Raw genomic sequence first — 16981 nt, 5'->3', positions numbered from 1 at the left:
GATTTCTGCAGCGCGATTCGGACTCACTGATATTTATGCCGGCAGAGTGCGTATGGGGGGCGCCTGAGAACGGGTCTAAAAGTCGGATCTGAAACACTCCCGGATTCAAGCCCGCCCAGCAGTAAGAATCAAAATGGTAAAATAGGGCTCACAGTCTCCTCACCTTAGTGCCAAAATGAGTGTGTGGGAAGCAATTTATCAGGCAGGTATATATTTTAAAAAAGTGTTAGATAGGATTAGTTGGAGGGGAGGGGCTTGGTCATGCGCACTCTCCAACATGTCACAGACTGGCAGACGAATCGATTGGTGGCAAATCTCGCGATGGTTGTTGAAGATGACAGGAGGAGGGGGGGATTAATAATAACAATGTGATGTGAAGAGGCTGTGTCCAAGTTGGAGAGAAATACAAGGCTTGCTGGTTTGTTTTAGAAACACAGGCAGAAGAGGATCCTGGCAGCGGAGGAGGATGAGTGAGGAGGAGGAGAAAGCCAGTACCTCTGGCCAGGCAGGGGTGAGTGTGGAACGCCAGCTCATTGTTGCCAACTTTGTATCAATTAGCGATGGAACGCCGGGGCAGTTGGCGGGAAAGGGGCCAGACCTGCTGCAGCAGCTCAGCAAGGCGGGGGGACGCTGAACAAGAGCTCAGCTCTAAGACTGGCCCAGCTCTCTCATGTATATATATATATATTTTTAAAAATTACAAACGTTATCTGGAACTGCGCTGCGACCGTCCATTTCTGGTGTTGATGGAGGGGAGATGCATTTTACAAATTTGGTCTACCTCCATGTTCGGGTCCTTTAGGCCGTTGCGTTGTTCTCCTGGCCGCCTTTTGGTGATGTGCCAGCAATGGATGAGCTGCCAGAAAGCCTGGCTAGTCCAGGCCTCTCTCTCTCTGCACACGTCAATGCTGCGTGTGTATAAATGTGCTTTATGTGACGCGGTGGATATTCTCAACTGTGCAAAACCAAAAAAAAATCAGCGCCCCTCTTTTTATAAACCGAAGCATTTAAACATCAGCTTGCTGCACTTCCTTCCTCGTGAACGCGAGGAATGAATTCTGTAAAAATTCTTTATATAAGCTGCGTGAGATGAAGCCAGTAGAGGGGGCTCTCTGACTTGAGACATGGAAATTGAGTTGGCACAGATACGTCAACTCAAAAGTAAAAACACAAAAACTTAACGATTAGTGGAAATAGAACACATTTCAAAACTAGTACTCGAAAGGATAATGCGCAGCACCTGGTCACATTCCTCAAATATCTCCCAGCACGTCATGGAGAAATAATTTTAAAATGTAGTCAGTATTATTTTGCATATAGTCATAGATAGTTGAAATAGGGACCAAACAAATCAATGAAAGTAGAAATATTGGTCTTTCTTAAATTGCAATTACACACCATTCCATGAAAGCAGAATAAATCTGTCAGAGGGATGAGTTTAAATAGGCTGTATAGCCTATTCTGGACTCCTCATGTGTACAACTGAAAGAACTTGATAGCAAAGGCATTCAGATCCCATTGTGCGATTCGATTCTCTTTTCACTTAATGTACAAGAGCAGTGCTGATTGCAATTGAGTGACATCAATTCACACAATAGAACTTTCCTCTTGTGTTTTCCCAAGTTTCTTTCTCCCATTTTACCATTGTGATTATATTGTTACCAATCATGAGTGTACCATTAGCCATTGTGCTGAATCCAAATGGTTTCAGTTGATGCCTCCTATCCAAATACTCCAGGGATCTTTTCACACCAAGAATCTCAAGTGATTTTATGCTTTAGAGCTGCTCCACATTTCTCCTGGATCCTTTGACATCCCGACCACCCTCCAAGGCTCTGAAATCTTTCCTGAGTACTCCTGTACCACAGGACTTTCAACCCCCACCATCCTTCTCAGTTCTTTCAAATACTAGGAGGCCTCTAACTCCTCCCACAATTCGATCCACCCGTTCCCAATGCATCAAGACATGATGCAAACTTCTAACACACCTTAGTATCCCTAACTAATGGTATCAAACAGCCACCTACCCAGACATCTCGAGTGTGACAATAGGCCAGCTGTCACCCCACATTCAACAATTGACAAAAATCCCAGCACCACATATGCTCCCTGATGTGACAATACCTGCCACGCACCTCCTATCTTCAATTTGGAACATCTTCCTCATGAACATCATCTCTTTTTTTCTTAAAAAAGAGAATTAACAACATAGAAAGAAACATAGAAACCCTACAGTGCAGAAGGAGACCATTCGGCCCATCGAGTCTGCACCGACCACAATCCCACCCAGGCCCTACCCCCACGTATTTATCCGCTAATCCCTCTAACTACACATCTCAGGGACAATTTTTAACCTGGCCAATCAACCTAACCCGCACATCTTTGGACATGTTTAAGACATCTATAGTAATCGAGGCCATCAAGGAATAACTTCCACATGAGTATTCAGAATTTTCTGGAATCAAAAGGCCAACATTTTGTGGCGACACACTTTAATTTTAATATCTAATCGGTGGCTCTTTATTGTTCTTAATTAGAATTATAGTTTATAGCTACTGTGCAAGATGATTGAAATAATTCATTGCCAATGTTTTTCAGCAACTGAATGATCAGACTTGCCCTGGACTTAAACAAGAAGCTTCAAATATGCAGGTAAATAGACAGTATCTGGTTGAGGAGGTTATGTGCGTTCTGATATACAGATATTTATTATTTAATTTTAGACTTTTAACCGAGGACCCCTGAGCTTTATCTGTATTTTGTTCTCAGAAGGAATTTGGTTCTAAATTTTAGTTCAATCTTTGCATCCAGATTTTGGCTAGTGAATGACTTTAGGAATAAAGTTAGGTTTTTGTTTTCTTCCTTTTGTTGTAGCATTCTCAAGAACTTTTTATTGTCAATATTAATTATTCATTTCTCATACAATCAATGTCACAAGAGATGTTGAGAAACAAACTGGGACTCAGGCTTTAAATCAGAGATGAGGAGGAATCTCTTCAGCCAGAGAGTGGTTACTCTGTGGAACTCTTTGCTGCAAAAGTCTGTGGAGGCCAGGTCATTGAGTATCTTTAATACAGAGATGGATAGGTGCTTGATTAATAAGGGGATCAGGAGTTATGGGGAAAAGGCAGGAGAATGGGGATGAGAAAAATAACGGCCATGATTGAATGGCGGAGCAAACTCGATGGGCTGAGCGGCCTCATTCTGCTCCTATGTTTTATAGTCTTAAATGCCAGCTGAATTTATTCATTTGTTTCCATGCCCAGCATCTGTTCCAGAAGATGTGGACAACTGCCTAGTGCTGTTTTGTTCCTACAATGCTTTTAAATTTTAGCATTTTGTACAATTACGATGTATTGTGATGGTGTATCTGCTGTACGGAGATAGATCCAGGCATACTTGAGATTTGATTATTGCCACAGTGTTTATTAGTTGCTGTACATTGAAGGAATCAGTCTGTTGGACCAGTGGAGTTTACAAATTCCCTCATGGAATAATGCAGTAACATTTATGTTTTACCTTTTCTTATTTTACAGTTGCTTTAGTCTTAATGTGTCATTCGCTTTTTCCTGTGAGATTTTTGACAAATTTGACCGATGTTTCTATGATGTTTTCTAATCTATATGTATAAATATTTTTGGTTTCTCTTTCACTGCCTACCCTGATTCCCTCGAGCTAATTTTATAGCTCCAAACTCGACTCATTTAAAGAGTGCTCTGATGAAAATATATTCATCAACTATCCAGCATAATCCCAGATCACTTGTGTCAGTTCTCAGTGCTCGAGGCAAACCTATCCACTATAGTGCTGTACTCCCAACTGCATTAAACTATCTGGAGCTCAGAAGATTTACCTTCAATATTGGGAGTTAAGATGTGATCTGAGAATCCCTGGTGCCTTATAAAGCATGAGAAAATTCTGTGTAATTTTCTTGTGAGCGAAGAAATGTATATGTGTATAGAAAATCATTAAGTATGAGTGCTCACTTTCAGGATGTTACCTATCTCCTTTGTGGGCTCTAGAATCTAACTGATAAATCTAAAATAATGTACGTTTTTATTGATTTTGGCTTTGTTACAGCTACATAAAGTTTATTTTATCCTACTGCAACAATAACGTTTTGAACTTAAGTAGGTTCTATTATCGATCAGGTTACATGAGCCAAATAGTAGATTAAATTATCTTGTGTTACTTAGATGAGTCTAAGCAAGTTGATCAATATAATGAGCATGTTTCTTTTGGCCCTTCTTCCATTCTAGAAACATTTAGCAAGGATGCGATCTTTTACTTGGAAAATCTTTGAGCTGTTCAAAGTAGGTAATCTTGATAGGTAGTAGAATTGGTTCAGATACAAAAGAAGGTTTAATTGGAGTTGCTTAACAAGAATAGTTTTAACAGCCTCAGATGAACAATGAAGATTAAAAATTGCCAATGCTGAAGTAAAAAGAGAAAATGCTGGAGTTACGCAGCTGATCGCTCAGTTTCTTGAAGAGAAGGTACAAGTTAACATTTCACAGGGAGGCCTTGCATTGGAACTCAGAATATTCTAACAAAGGGCCTTTGAGTTTTTTCTCATTCACATATTGATGGCCTATTGTTTATTACCAGAAATTTCTGTTATGTTATTTAATAAGCAGTTGTCCTCAGCATTATATTTCTGTACCATGTATAGAACAGTGAAGCATTAGTTTTGAAAACCTTTGCTGCACTTACTTTTAATAACCTCAGCTTCCCCATAGCTCGTTGGATTATGACAAAACAAGAATATCTTGAGTCATTACTCGTTTACGATGAAGCTGAGGAGAATTTCTTTTCCCTCAGAGGGTTGTGGGTCTCTGGAACTTTCTTCCTCAAAAGGCAAGAAACAGAAACTTTGAATGTTTTAAAGGCAGAGCTGGATAGATTCTTGATTAACAGGGGAGTGTAAGGTTATTGGGAATAGGCAGGAATGTGGGGTTGAGATTATAGTCAATTCAACCATGATCTTATTGAATAGCGGAGTAGACTCGAGGGGCCAAGTGGCCTATTCCTGTTCCTAATTCGTATGTCCTCAGCATTATATTTCTGTATGCAAGGACTTCCACTGGGAGCAGAATCAAGCAATGCAATTAAACTAAACCTTTGTGTTCGTGTAAGTGAGGACATTTGAGTCTTGTATGGGGCTACTCCACAAGAAGCAGGAAATCTGGGCAGCTGAGTACCCTGAGTTTAATTTGTGTGATGTCGGACAGGAGTAGTTGGAATAGATACAGTGTTTGACAAACGTATTTGTGTTTAAATTCTGGCATTGTCCACCAGGATAGTATGAGTATGTTTCATTTGGCCAAGGTCTCTGATTAATCAAGAGTTTAGCAGAGATTGTTGCTTTTGTTCAGGGAGTTCCTTGTGATTTGCTTGAATCCTTTTGATTGGACATTTGAAGAGAAGAATTCTTTGGTATTGGTGAAGTGGGTGGATAGCTAGACAAAAAGTTTGACTTCAGCCATGAAATAAATCTCAAAAGATGGTGCCAGAGTGGGGTGTTATTTTGAGAGCTGAAATTGGATGTCTCTTTTTCGGTAATATCTCTGGAGTTCAGAAATGGTTAATCGTACAGCTACACTGAAACGTAGGGAAGGCTGAACCATTGCTGATCTTCATTGCAGCAGTTTTGCTCAGTATTACTGTGCACCATGTATGGTTTTTCAGAGCTCTTAAGTGATGTATGCTGCGTAGATTTACATCAAAGGTTTGTCTTTTGGACATTTTCCCTGAAGGCTTTTTTTTTCAGTTCTGAATTTTCCTTGCCCAAGGAGCTTGAGGTTATAAACATATTAAGCAAGATAGGATTTGGAGCCAGAATTACTTCAGCAGACCGTCAACTCATTGCTGTCGCTGCACTTACCAAAAATTACAAGCATTGTGGAACATGCCCTTGTAAAGAAGACTTTCAAATAATCAAATCCAGGCATCTAGGCCTGGGACGTACTGCGTTAATTCTGTCCAGGACAACGGATATGTGCTAATAACTATCCAGTGGAGCAGCACAGCGGTTAGCACTGCTGCCTCACAGCACCAGGGACCTGCGCTCAATTCCGGCTTTGAATGACTGCCTGTGTAGAGCTTGTATGTTCTCTCTGTGTTTGCGTGGGTTTCCTCTGGGTGCTCCGGTTTCCTCCCACACTCCAAAGATGTTCAGCCCCTTAGGTTGATTGGCCATGCTAAATTGCCCCTTAGTGTCAGGGGCACAAACTGGGTAAATACGTGGGGTTACAGGGATAACGCTTTGGTGGGATTGTTGTCGGTGCAGACTCGATGGACCAAATGGCCTCCTCCTGCACTGTAAGGATTCTATAATTCTGTGACTGTTGCTTGAAAGTATAAATGGTTGTCATGTGAGGACAAGATTGGGCTTTATTGTGAGACCCCTGATGGTTGATTGGCCTGCTGATACTCATTGTCAGAGCTCATAAATAATAGATGGTCATTTTGACGAAGTTCTGGAGGATGGCAGCTATCTTTTTGATTAAGTCCCATCATGTTACATCAGTTCAGGACTGATAAATGTGTATCTTGTTCTAAATTGTTACACGGTGCTATTTTGTCAGTCAACAGATCAAATTGTCATTCATGTAATGAATATATGCTGTAATATTGGTTTTCAACTTTTTTTCTATGTAGGATTATGCAATTATTGTCAGAGTTGAGGGACCCATGTCCTAATTATAGAAAGGAAAACAGCGTTACCATAACAAAAAACATTTTTATTATTCTTGCAAATCAAGAAGCCAAATATATAAAAATCTGATGGCCTGGACAGAATGTGGATTTGAGGCCACAGTCAGATCAGCCATGGTCCTACTGAATGCTGGAGCAGGCTCGAGGGGCCGAATGGCCTATTCCTGCTCCTAATTTGTGTGTTCATATCAGATCCCAGTTTAAAACCAATGCATATTATGTAAACAAACTTCAGATCACAATTAGCAATTCCAATTCTTTCTAACTTTCTACTCGCATAGGGCAGCACAGTGGTTAACACTGCTGCCTCACAGCACCAGGGACCCGGATTCAATTCCTGGTTTGGGTCACTGTCTATGTGGAATTTGCGCATTCTCCCTGTTTCCGGGTGAACAAAGAACAAAGAAAATTACAGCACAGGAACAGGCCCTTCGGCCCTCCAAGCCTGCACCGACCATCCTGCCCGACTAAACTAAAACCCCCTACCCTTCCGGGGATCATTTCCCTCTATTCCCATCCTACTCATGTATTTGTCCAGATGCCCCTTAAAACTCACTATCATATCTGCTTCCACTACCTCCCCCGGCAGCAAGTTCCAGGCACCCACCACCCACTGTGTAAAAGAAAACTTGCCTCGTACATCTCCTTTAAACCTTGCCTCTCGCACCTTAAACCTATGCCCCCTAGTAATTGACTCTTCCACCCTGGGAAAAAGCTTCTGACTATCCACTCTATCCATGTCCCTCATAATCTTGTAGACTTCTATCAGGTTGCCCTTCAACCTCCGTTGTTCCAGTGAGAACAAACCAAGTTTCTCCAACCTCTCCTCATAGCTAATGCCCTCCATACCAGGCAACATCCTGGTAAATCTTTTCTCTACCCTCTCGAAAGCGTCCATCCTTCTGGTAGTGTGGCGACCAGAATTGAACACTATATTCCAAATGCAGCCAAACTAAGGTTCTATAAAGCTGCAGCATGACTTGCCAATTTTTCAATTCAGTGCCCTGGCCGATGTAGGTAAGCATGTCGTATGCCTTCTTCGCTACCTTCTCCACCTGTGTTGCCACTTTCAGTGACCTGTACACCCAGATCCCTCTGCCCATCAATACTCTTAAGGGTTCTGCCATTTATTGTATATTTCCGATCTTTATTAGGCCTTCCAAAATGCATTACCTCACATTTGTCTGGATTAAACTCAATCTGCCATCGCTCCGCCCAAGCCTCCAACCGATCTGTATCCTCTGATGGTCCTCATCGCTATCCAGAAATCCATCAACCTTTGTGTCATCCGCAAACTTACTAATCAAACCAGTTACATTTTCCTCCAAGTCATTTATAGGCACTGATCCCTGAGGAACGCCACTTGTCACAGCCCTCCATTCAGAAACACACCCTTCCACTGCTACCCTCTGTCTTCTATGACCGAGGTGAGACTCCGAAAGCTTGTGCTGCCAAATAAATCTGTTGGACTTTAACCTGGTGTTGTGAGTCTTCTTACTGTTCTACGACCGAGCCAGTTCTGTATCCACCTTGCCAGCTCACCTCTGATCTAATGCGACTTCACCTTCTGCACCAATCTGCCATGAGGTACCTTGTCAAAGGCCTCATTGAAGTCTATGTAGACAACATCCACTGCCCTACCCACATCAATCACCGTCATCACTTCCTCGAAAAACTCGATCAAGTTAGTGAGACATGACCTCTCCTTCACAAAACCATGTTGCCTCTCACTAATACGTCCACATATTTCCAAATGGAAGTAAATCCTGTCTCGAAGAATCCTCTCCAATAATTTCCCTACCACTGATGTAAGGCTCACCGGCCTGTAATTATCTGGTTTATTCTTGCTACCCTTCTTAGACAAAGGAACAACATTGGCTATTCTCCAATCCTCTGGGACCTCCCCTATAGCCAGTGAGGATACAGAGATTTCTCTCAAGTCCCAAGCAATTTCCTCCCTTGCCTCACTCAGTATTTTGGGCTATATCCCATCAGGCCCTGGGGACTTGACTACTTTAATGTTTCTCAAGAACCCCAATACCTCCTTTTTGATCTCAACATGACTCAAACTATCTACACATCCTTTCCCAGATTCATCATCCACCAAGTTCTTCTCTTTGGTGAATACTGATGCAAAGTACTCATTTAATACCTCGCCCATTTCCTTTGGCTCCATGCATAGATTCCCTCCCCTGTCCTTGAGTGAGCCAACCCTCTCCCTGGCTACCCTCTTGCTCTTTATATATGTATAAAAATCCTTGAGATTTTCCTTAATCCTGCTGGCCAATGACTTTTGGTGACCCCCTTTAGCCCTCCTTACTCCTTGCTTAAGTTTCTTTCTACTTTCCTTGTTTTACACACTTGCTTCGTGTGTTCCCAGCCTCCTGGCCTTGACAGATACTTCCTTTTTCTCTTTGACTAGGCTCACAATATCTCTCGTTATCCAAGGTTCCCAAAACTTGCCATACTTATCCTTCATCCTTACAGGAATGTGCCGGTCCTGAATCCCTATCAACTTACACTTGAAAGCCTCCAGTTTCCTCCCACAGTCTGAAAAATGAGCTGGTTAGGTGCATTGGCTGTGCTAAATTCTCCCTCAGTGTACCCAAACAGGTGCTGGAGTGTGGCGACTAGGGGATTTTCACAGAAACTTCATTGCAGTGTGAATGCAAGCCTACTTGTGACACTAATAAATTAACTTTAACTTTTACCTGAGAAAGTAGTGATTTAAAAATTTGACAAAGCTTTGATTTGACTTTTAAAGTATTTTTTAATTAGGGCATTGGAATGTTATGCTAATTTGGATACACTGCATTTCCTCTACAAAGGGAAGATGGGAGCACTTATCTACATTTTCCGAAGTAAAGCATTATTATTCTTTGTTACATCTCATATTGGCCTCATAGGTAAAGGCATCACCTTGTGCAACATCAGACTATATATATCCAGGTTCAGGTTTTGGCCTTTATAGCATTAACTGATTGAGGACAAGCAGCGTTGGGAGCGCTGCAGTTGGTTTCAGTGCTCTTGGCCTTGGGGAAGGGAAAAGGTGATTGGAGGAGTCTGGCAAATATGATCAAGAAGCAGAACGAGGGAGAGTGCATCACATCACTGAGGATAACTGCTGGAATTTTACTGCCACGCCCCCCCCTCCCCGGAATCGCCCAAGGGAGGTTGTAAAATATAACAACTCGTTGGTCAAACCGCTAGCATGCAATGCCACGGAGTATAAATAAAACCTGTGCAGTTTTGTGAACTTATTGACTTAATGGGCAAAACTGTAGTTTTGAAATAAAAAATACCTTGAGACTGATTTTATGTTGTTTGCAATTCTTAGAGCTATGTTTCACCGTTGCAACTTAAAATGCCTCCGAAGACCTCAAATCCAGGCAACGAAGTGGATCCTGAATATGAAGAGAAAATGGTAAGATTTAACCAGCAAACCTGAAACTGTAAGGATGAAATATACTGTGCTTTTATAGCCCCGATGATGTTTGAGGAGTTGGGGGAGTGGGGGGGGGGGGGGGGGGGGGGGGGGGGGGTACGGGGGTGTGGAGAGGAGGAGCAGGTGGAGGAGGGGGGTGTAGGTGAGGGGGCTCTGAGGTGGGTGGGGGGTAATGGATCGGTGGTTTTGCAGCCGTAAAAAGGCATTTCCTATCAAATTTAACGGCGGGACCTGATTACCATTTTTCAAGTCCGTTTCCCAATAGCAGCAAATCTGGTTGAAGGGATGACTGGCTGGCAAGTGGATAATCCTCCCTGACTAGGCCGCAGCCACGATGTTTAGAGGAGAGAGAGAAACAGATATCAGGCTTGGTGGGGGAGGAAGTAGGGAGGTATTGGAGGAAGAATGGAGAAGGTCACGGGGGACAGGGGGGTGGTCTAGAGAGAGGGGAGGAGGAGAGAGACAGTAAGGGGCTGCAGAAGAGATGTAGGGGAGAGGATTACGGACGCCATAGAAGTGGGCATCAGATCTCTTGTGGTGTTGGTGGGAAGTTCCAATCATCTGGGAGATTGACATGTTTCCTTGGAGGGCCAGTGGGAAAGCACTCCTCTTCAAACAATCTTATTGTGAATTCAAATTGTTTAATTTGAATTATCTGTTAATTTAGAAGTTTCTTTGGCGGCATAAATGGCACTGATGATCTTTAATTTGAATTGCTGGCTAATACAATTTTTATCCAGCTAAATTCTGCTGTGAAATGCCAGGACCTGACTGTAAAATATTCTGTTCCTGATGAATAAAGTTACATAATCTTTTGTCATTTTTATTTTGTCTTCATTTATTTGCCGCGAGTAATGTTTCAAAATAAAGCTTGGAGAATTTTGGTTATTTACAGAGGTAGGGGTGGGGAAGGAAGAATCTTCTCCATTGTCACAGGTAACGGTGGTTCCACCATATCTAATTGAAGCAAGGACAGTTTTATGCAAGTGAGGAAGTTTTTAATGAAAACTTGTATTTTGTTTTGGCTTTCTCCTCAACAGAAAATGGACCGGACCAAAAGATTTGAATTCCTTTTAAAACAGACAGAGCTGTTCGCACATTTTATCCAGCCGGCTGCTCAGAAAACCCCATCGTCCCCACTCAAGTTAAAACTGGGAAGGCCTCGAACAAAACAAGATGAAAAACAGTCACTGCTTTCAGTTGGAGAGTAAGCACTCTGTTATTGATCAAAAACCTGGCATTTTTACAAACTGTTTTAATTGCCTTTGTCTTTCTAATGCCTCTTCACAGTGGCTAACACTGCTGCCTCAGTGCCAGGGACCTGGGTTCGATTCCGGCTTGGGTCACTTTGTGTGGAATTTGCACATTCTCCCCGTGTCTGCACGGGTTTCTTCCGGGTGCTCCCGTTTCCTCCCACAGTCCAAAGATGTGCAAGCTAGGTGGATTGGCCATGCTAAATTGGCCCTTATGGTCAGGGGGACAAGCTAAGGTAAATGCACGGGGTAATGGGGATAGGGCCAGAGTGTAATTGTGGTTGGTGCAGACCCGATGGGCCGAATGGCCTCCTCCTGCACTGTAGGATTCTATGATTCATAATTTGACTGACTTTTTTTTTATTCCTTTGCCGTTCTCTTTAACCCCAAGGCTGCTAAACCCAATAGCAGATCTCTTGTCACAAGTTAGAAAAGTGACCATTACCTCATGCTTTCCCCTCCCCACTTTATTTTGACTGAAAGGGTTTTTTCTAATGTATCTCTTAGTTTTGATGAGCTGTTGCCTATCTAAAGCAGTAACCAACCTTTGTCTTTTCAATTACTTATCAAACTCCTGCATATTTCCAACAGGTCCATTAATATCTGAAGCGAAAATAGGTATGACAGTGGCAATTTTTACAAAACATTCTGTTCCTGTGATGAACAATTATGTTGATTTTGATTTGATTTATTATTGTCACATGTATTGAGATACAGTGAAAAGCTTTATTTCTTGCGTGCTATACAGCCAAAGCATACCGTTCATAGAGCGCATAGAAGGGAAGGAAAGGAGAAGGTGCAAAATAGAGTGTTACACCTACAGATAGGGTGTAGAGAAAAATCAGCTTGATATATGGTAGATCCATTCAAAAGTCTGATGGCAGCAGGGAAGAAACTGATCTTTGATTTGATTTGATTTATTGTCACATGTATTAGCATACAGTGAAAAGTATTGTTTCTTGCGCGCTATACAGACCGAGCATACCATTCATAGAGAAGGAAATGAGAGAGTGCAGAATGTAGTGTTACAATCCATAGCTAGGGTGGAGAGAAAGATCAATTTAATTCAGGGCAGGTCCATTCAAAAGTCTGATGGCAGCAGAGAAGAAGCTGTTTTTGAGTTGGTTGGTACGTGACCTCAGACTTTTGTAGAATGAAGTTTGAGAAGTATAAAATGAGAGCAAAAGATAGAATTACAAAGCAAGCTGGGCACAGCTTGCCATCTTGGGGGAAAAAAAGAGTCAAGTTGGTTTGTACATGTTCTCAGACAATGGAAGAAGGTGGAAGAAAGAGGCTCTGATTTTAACAGCATGGCCACCCGAGGCTTGTAAGATCGCACTCGAGGCCAACGGGGAATGCCATTCTGGGAGCCTCGCCCGCCGCACTTTCGGAGCGGCCACGCCGGTAAAATCAGGGCCAGTATGTCTGGGGTGCGTAGGGTCCTTGATTATGCTGGCTGATTTTCTCAGGCAGCGGGAAGTGTAGTCAGAGTCAGTTGAGGTAGTATGTACAATTTATTTCTTGAACCCAGTCCTGATGATATGTAATGATGTGCATGTAGCTGCAGCTTTGTTCAGAGAGGTGTTACAATCCAGTTAGAATTGAATCATAGAATCCCTACAGAGCAGAAGGAGGCCGTTCAGCCCATCCAGCCTGCACTGACAACAATCCCACCCAGGCCCTATCCCTGTAACCCCACATATTTATCCTGCTAATCCCACTAAGGGGCAATTTAGCATGCACATCTTTGGACTGTGGGAGGAAACTGGAGCACCTCGAGGAAACCCACGCAGGCACAGGGAAAACCTGCAAACTCCACACAGACAGTGACCCGAGGCCAGAATTGAACGTGGGTTCCTGGCACTGTGAGGCAACAGTACTAACCACTGTGCCACCATGCCGCCCTGTTAGGGAGCAATAACATTTTGTCCAAAATCGGCAATGTCTGAAATCTCAGTCACCCACAAGGAGAATAAAGCAACAAGATTCCATGGTTTTAAACAAACAATATAAACTTTACTATTGCAAGTCAGAAAAGTAAAATAATCTATAAAATCCAATTTAAATTCTAGCATTCATAATTAACATGACGTAAGTATGAATTAATAGGCAAACTGTTCGAATGTATCACGCTACATATTAAATGGCAGATGCGACCAAGGCGGTTCCACGGATTTCTCAGAAACGCAACCAGACATCAGTGACCACTATGAGTCAGAAAATCGCATTAAAAATGACTCCCTCATAAGGGATTCCAACTCTTCATTTTCAAAGATCCAGCCTCTGAATTCCCTCAAAAACCACTCCAACCAGGAGTGCTCACCTCCCGATGGTTCTGTCTCTTCTCCAGAGACTGCGTTCTGTAGGATTTACATACTTGCAGCCCTCCCTCTAATTGCTGGCACACTTCCTGAATGGATGTAAATTGGAAGATGGGAGTGTGCAGCGGGACCTGGGTGTCCCTGTGCACCAGTCACTGAAGGTAAGCACGCAGGTTTGATTTTGATTTGATTTATTTTTGTCACATGTATTAACATACAGTGAAAAGTATTGTTTCTTGCGTGCTATACAAACAAAACATACCGTTCATAGAGAAGGAAACGAGAGTGCACAGAATGTAGTGTTACAGTCATAGCTAGGGTGTAGAGAAAGATCAACTTAATGCAAGGTAGGTCCGTTCAAAAGTCTGACAGCAGCAGGGAAGAAGCTGTTCTTGAGTCGGTTGGTACGTGACCTCAGACTTTTGTATCTTTTTCCCGAAGGAAGAAAGTGGAAGAGAGAATGCCCGGGGTGCATGGTGTCCCTAATTATGCTGGCTGCTTTGCCGAGGCAGCAGGAAGTGTAGACAAAGTCAATGGATGGGAGGCTGTTTTGTGTGATGGATTGGGCCACATTCACGACCTTTTGTAGTTCCTTGCGGTCTTGGGCAGAGCAGGAGCCATACCAAGCTGTGATACAACCAGAAAGAATGCTTTCTATGGTGCATCTGTAAACGTTGGTGAGAGTCATAGCTGACATGTCAAATTTCCTTAGTCTTAGGTGCAGCAGACAGTAAAGAAGGCAAATGGTATGTTGGCATTCATTGCGAGAGGTTTCGAGTACAGGAGCAAGGATGTGTTGTCGCAATTATACAGGGCCTTGGTGAGGCCACACCTAGAATACTGTGGGCAGCTTTGGTCTCCTTTTCTGAGGAAGGATGTTCTTGTTCTCGAGACAGTGCAGCGAAGGTTTACCAGGCTGATTCCGGAGATGGCGGGACTGATGTGTGGGGAGAGATTGACTTGGTTAGGATTGTTTTCGCTGGAGTTCAGATGAATGAGGGGGAATCTCATAGAGGCTTATAAAATTCTAACAGGACTAGACAGGATATCTGCAGGAAGGATGTTCCCGATGATGGGGGTGTCCAGAACCAGGGATCACAGTCTGAGGATTCAGAGTAAACCATTTAGGATGGAGATGAGGAGACATTTCTTCATCCAAAGAGTGGTGAGCCTGTGGAATTCATTACCACAGGAAGTAGTTGATGCCAAAACATTGAATGTATTCAAGAGGTGGCTTGATATAGCACTTGGGGCGAATGGGATCAAAGGTTATGGGGAGAAAGCAGGATTAGGCTATTGAGTTTGACCATCAGCCATGATCGTGATGAATGGCGGAGCAGTCTCAAAGGGCCAAATGGCCTCCTCCTGCTCCTATCTTTTATGTTTCCATCTCTTTCGCAGACTGTTAGATTCACTAAGATGGCACTTGCCCTGGGAATCTAGTGTCCCATCTGCATCAAGCTATAAATGGCTCTCCGGGCTTCTCTGAGCCATTACTGCCTGGCATGAAGCCAAAGATCTTCCACCATCTCCTGGGCTCTCCAGGACCTCTCTGAGCCGTATCTGCCTGGAGCCTGTTAACAGTTCCCAGAGCTCCTCTGTGAGTTGCAAAGCACATAAGTTCTTAACTGTAACTAAATGCTGCACTCAATGGCTCCCAGGGCTTTTTCGAGGTCTAACTGCTTGGAGCCTGCTAACAGCAGCACCCTTCGGTATTCTCCCCTGCTGCAGAACACTCAAACAAATTGAAACCAGCGGACGCTCTTAAGCTCCATCAACTCCCATGATAACTTAGCCTTTTCAGTGTTCACTGAACGTTTTAGACTAATTTAGCTCCTACTCCCAAAACAAGATATCTCTCTGGACTGCACTTCTTTGCAAGCAGTGTGGACATCACATCTGCAGCTATGTAAGCCCACCTGCTGTTTAATGGCTCCACCTTTTCTATTTTGACTCTACTAAACAAACATGAGGAACTTTCTGAACTGCCATTTTCTTTTGGGTGTCCTGACAATCTGTAGAATTTTGGGTCTCCCGGGCGGGTGTGTGCCCAACTTGGAAGTCGGTTAAATAGTGTGTGATGGCATTGGGCGTGCATCCCAGTGTCACTGCACACTTGATACTTCACAAAGCAGGCACAGGCATGATTGGGCATGCACCCAATGATAATTAGTGGGGTGAATAAAAACCCCAATTAACCGGAACTTAACATTGCCTGCATGGTAACACGGGCGGGCGGCCCAACCATAGTTGACCATTTTTATTCCCAGAGCAGGATTAAAGGCTTCTGCCGGCTACAATGGCTATGGAGTTAGTCATTTGTAGGGGTGACGTGTTCGGCAGTATGGAAAGAGTTTTGTGTGTTGCGTTCAAAGGTGAACATTATGACTGGGTCAGTGTTAATTTTAAAATTGCAGATGAAAAACTGACACACAAAAGTGGTACATGTTTATTTTGCAATATTGCCAAAATTAAGTCACACACCTCAATATTTTCCCAAATGCTCTGTGACTGGGTATATAACCATACACCAGGGACTGGATTTCTCCTCCAGGCTTTTGAATCCCACTGTCAGGCTGAAATATGGGTCAGGACCTGCACTGAGGGATAATAGTCAGTCATTTTAGATTATATCATACTCCCATTGTATACTTGCTGATAGCTTTGAGTTATTGTTTTCAATCACAGCAGTTTAAGTAGTGTAATAATTCTGACTGACCAGTAATTAAACAACACATTGCTGGGCTTCTCAATTAGGCTCTAACTGAAGGCACGTCCATGGCTTGCCCTTGAGGCAATCATCACTTGGACAAAATGCTACTATCTAGAATAAGTTACTGCACAACATTATGATTGGTCTCAGCAGCTAGTATTGTATCCCTATAAGAGGGGGCTTTTTCGCTCACCAAATTCGTACTACTTTGGTATGCGTATGAAAGATAAAGGATGATAGTGTACCATTTATTCTTGTGGGACTTTCATTTTTCAAATTTTTTTGCAACACAGAACTGCCCACATATATATATATTCACAGCTCTGCAAAGTTACATTTTGGAAATAAACGATGAAAGGATAATTAGTTACCGGTGCAATGACATCTGTCTTTTGGCTTCTTGTGACATAGGATTAAGAGACCACATCCAGCATCTGCAATGTCTTGATGCTGTTTTCCCTTTGTATTCTCAACACTTGGAGCAGTATTTAATGTAGGTGATGGGGAGTCCAATCTGACTGGATAGTTGGGA

General features: G+C 42.9%; 1 protein-coding gene across 1 annotated transcript in view; it reads left to right on the top strand.

The window, feature by feature from the left end:
- Window positions 1-318: 318 nt before the first annotated feature.
- smarca1 (SNF2 related chromatin remodeling ATPase 1) overlaps window positions 319-16981 on the top strand; it is a 79251-nt gene continuing 62588 nt past the window's right edge. Inside the window, exons 1-4 of the mRNA XM_078211368.1 lie at window positions 319-511; window positions 2599-2652; window positions 10055-10141; window positions 11203-11369. Of these exons, the coding sequence (XP_078067494.1) occupies window positions 467-511; window positions 2599-2652; window positions 10055-10141; window positions 11203-11369 (353 nt within the window). The 5' untranslated portion in view covers window positions 319-466. The remainder of the gene's footprint in view (window positions 512-2598; window positions 2653-10054; window positions 10142-11202; window positions 11370-16981) is intronic.

Source organism: Mustelus asterias, chromosome 4 (genome assembly GCF_964213995.1).
Source record: "Mustelus asterias chromosome 4, sMusAst1.hap1.1, whole genome shotgun sequence".
NCBI classification, from domain to species: Eukaryota; Metazoa; Chordata; class Chondrichthyes; order Carcharhiniformes; family Triakidae; genus Mustelus; species Mustelus asterias.
The sequence above is the reverse complement of the archived record's forward strand: the minus strand, read 5'-3'. Positions and strand labels throughout refer to the sequence as shown.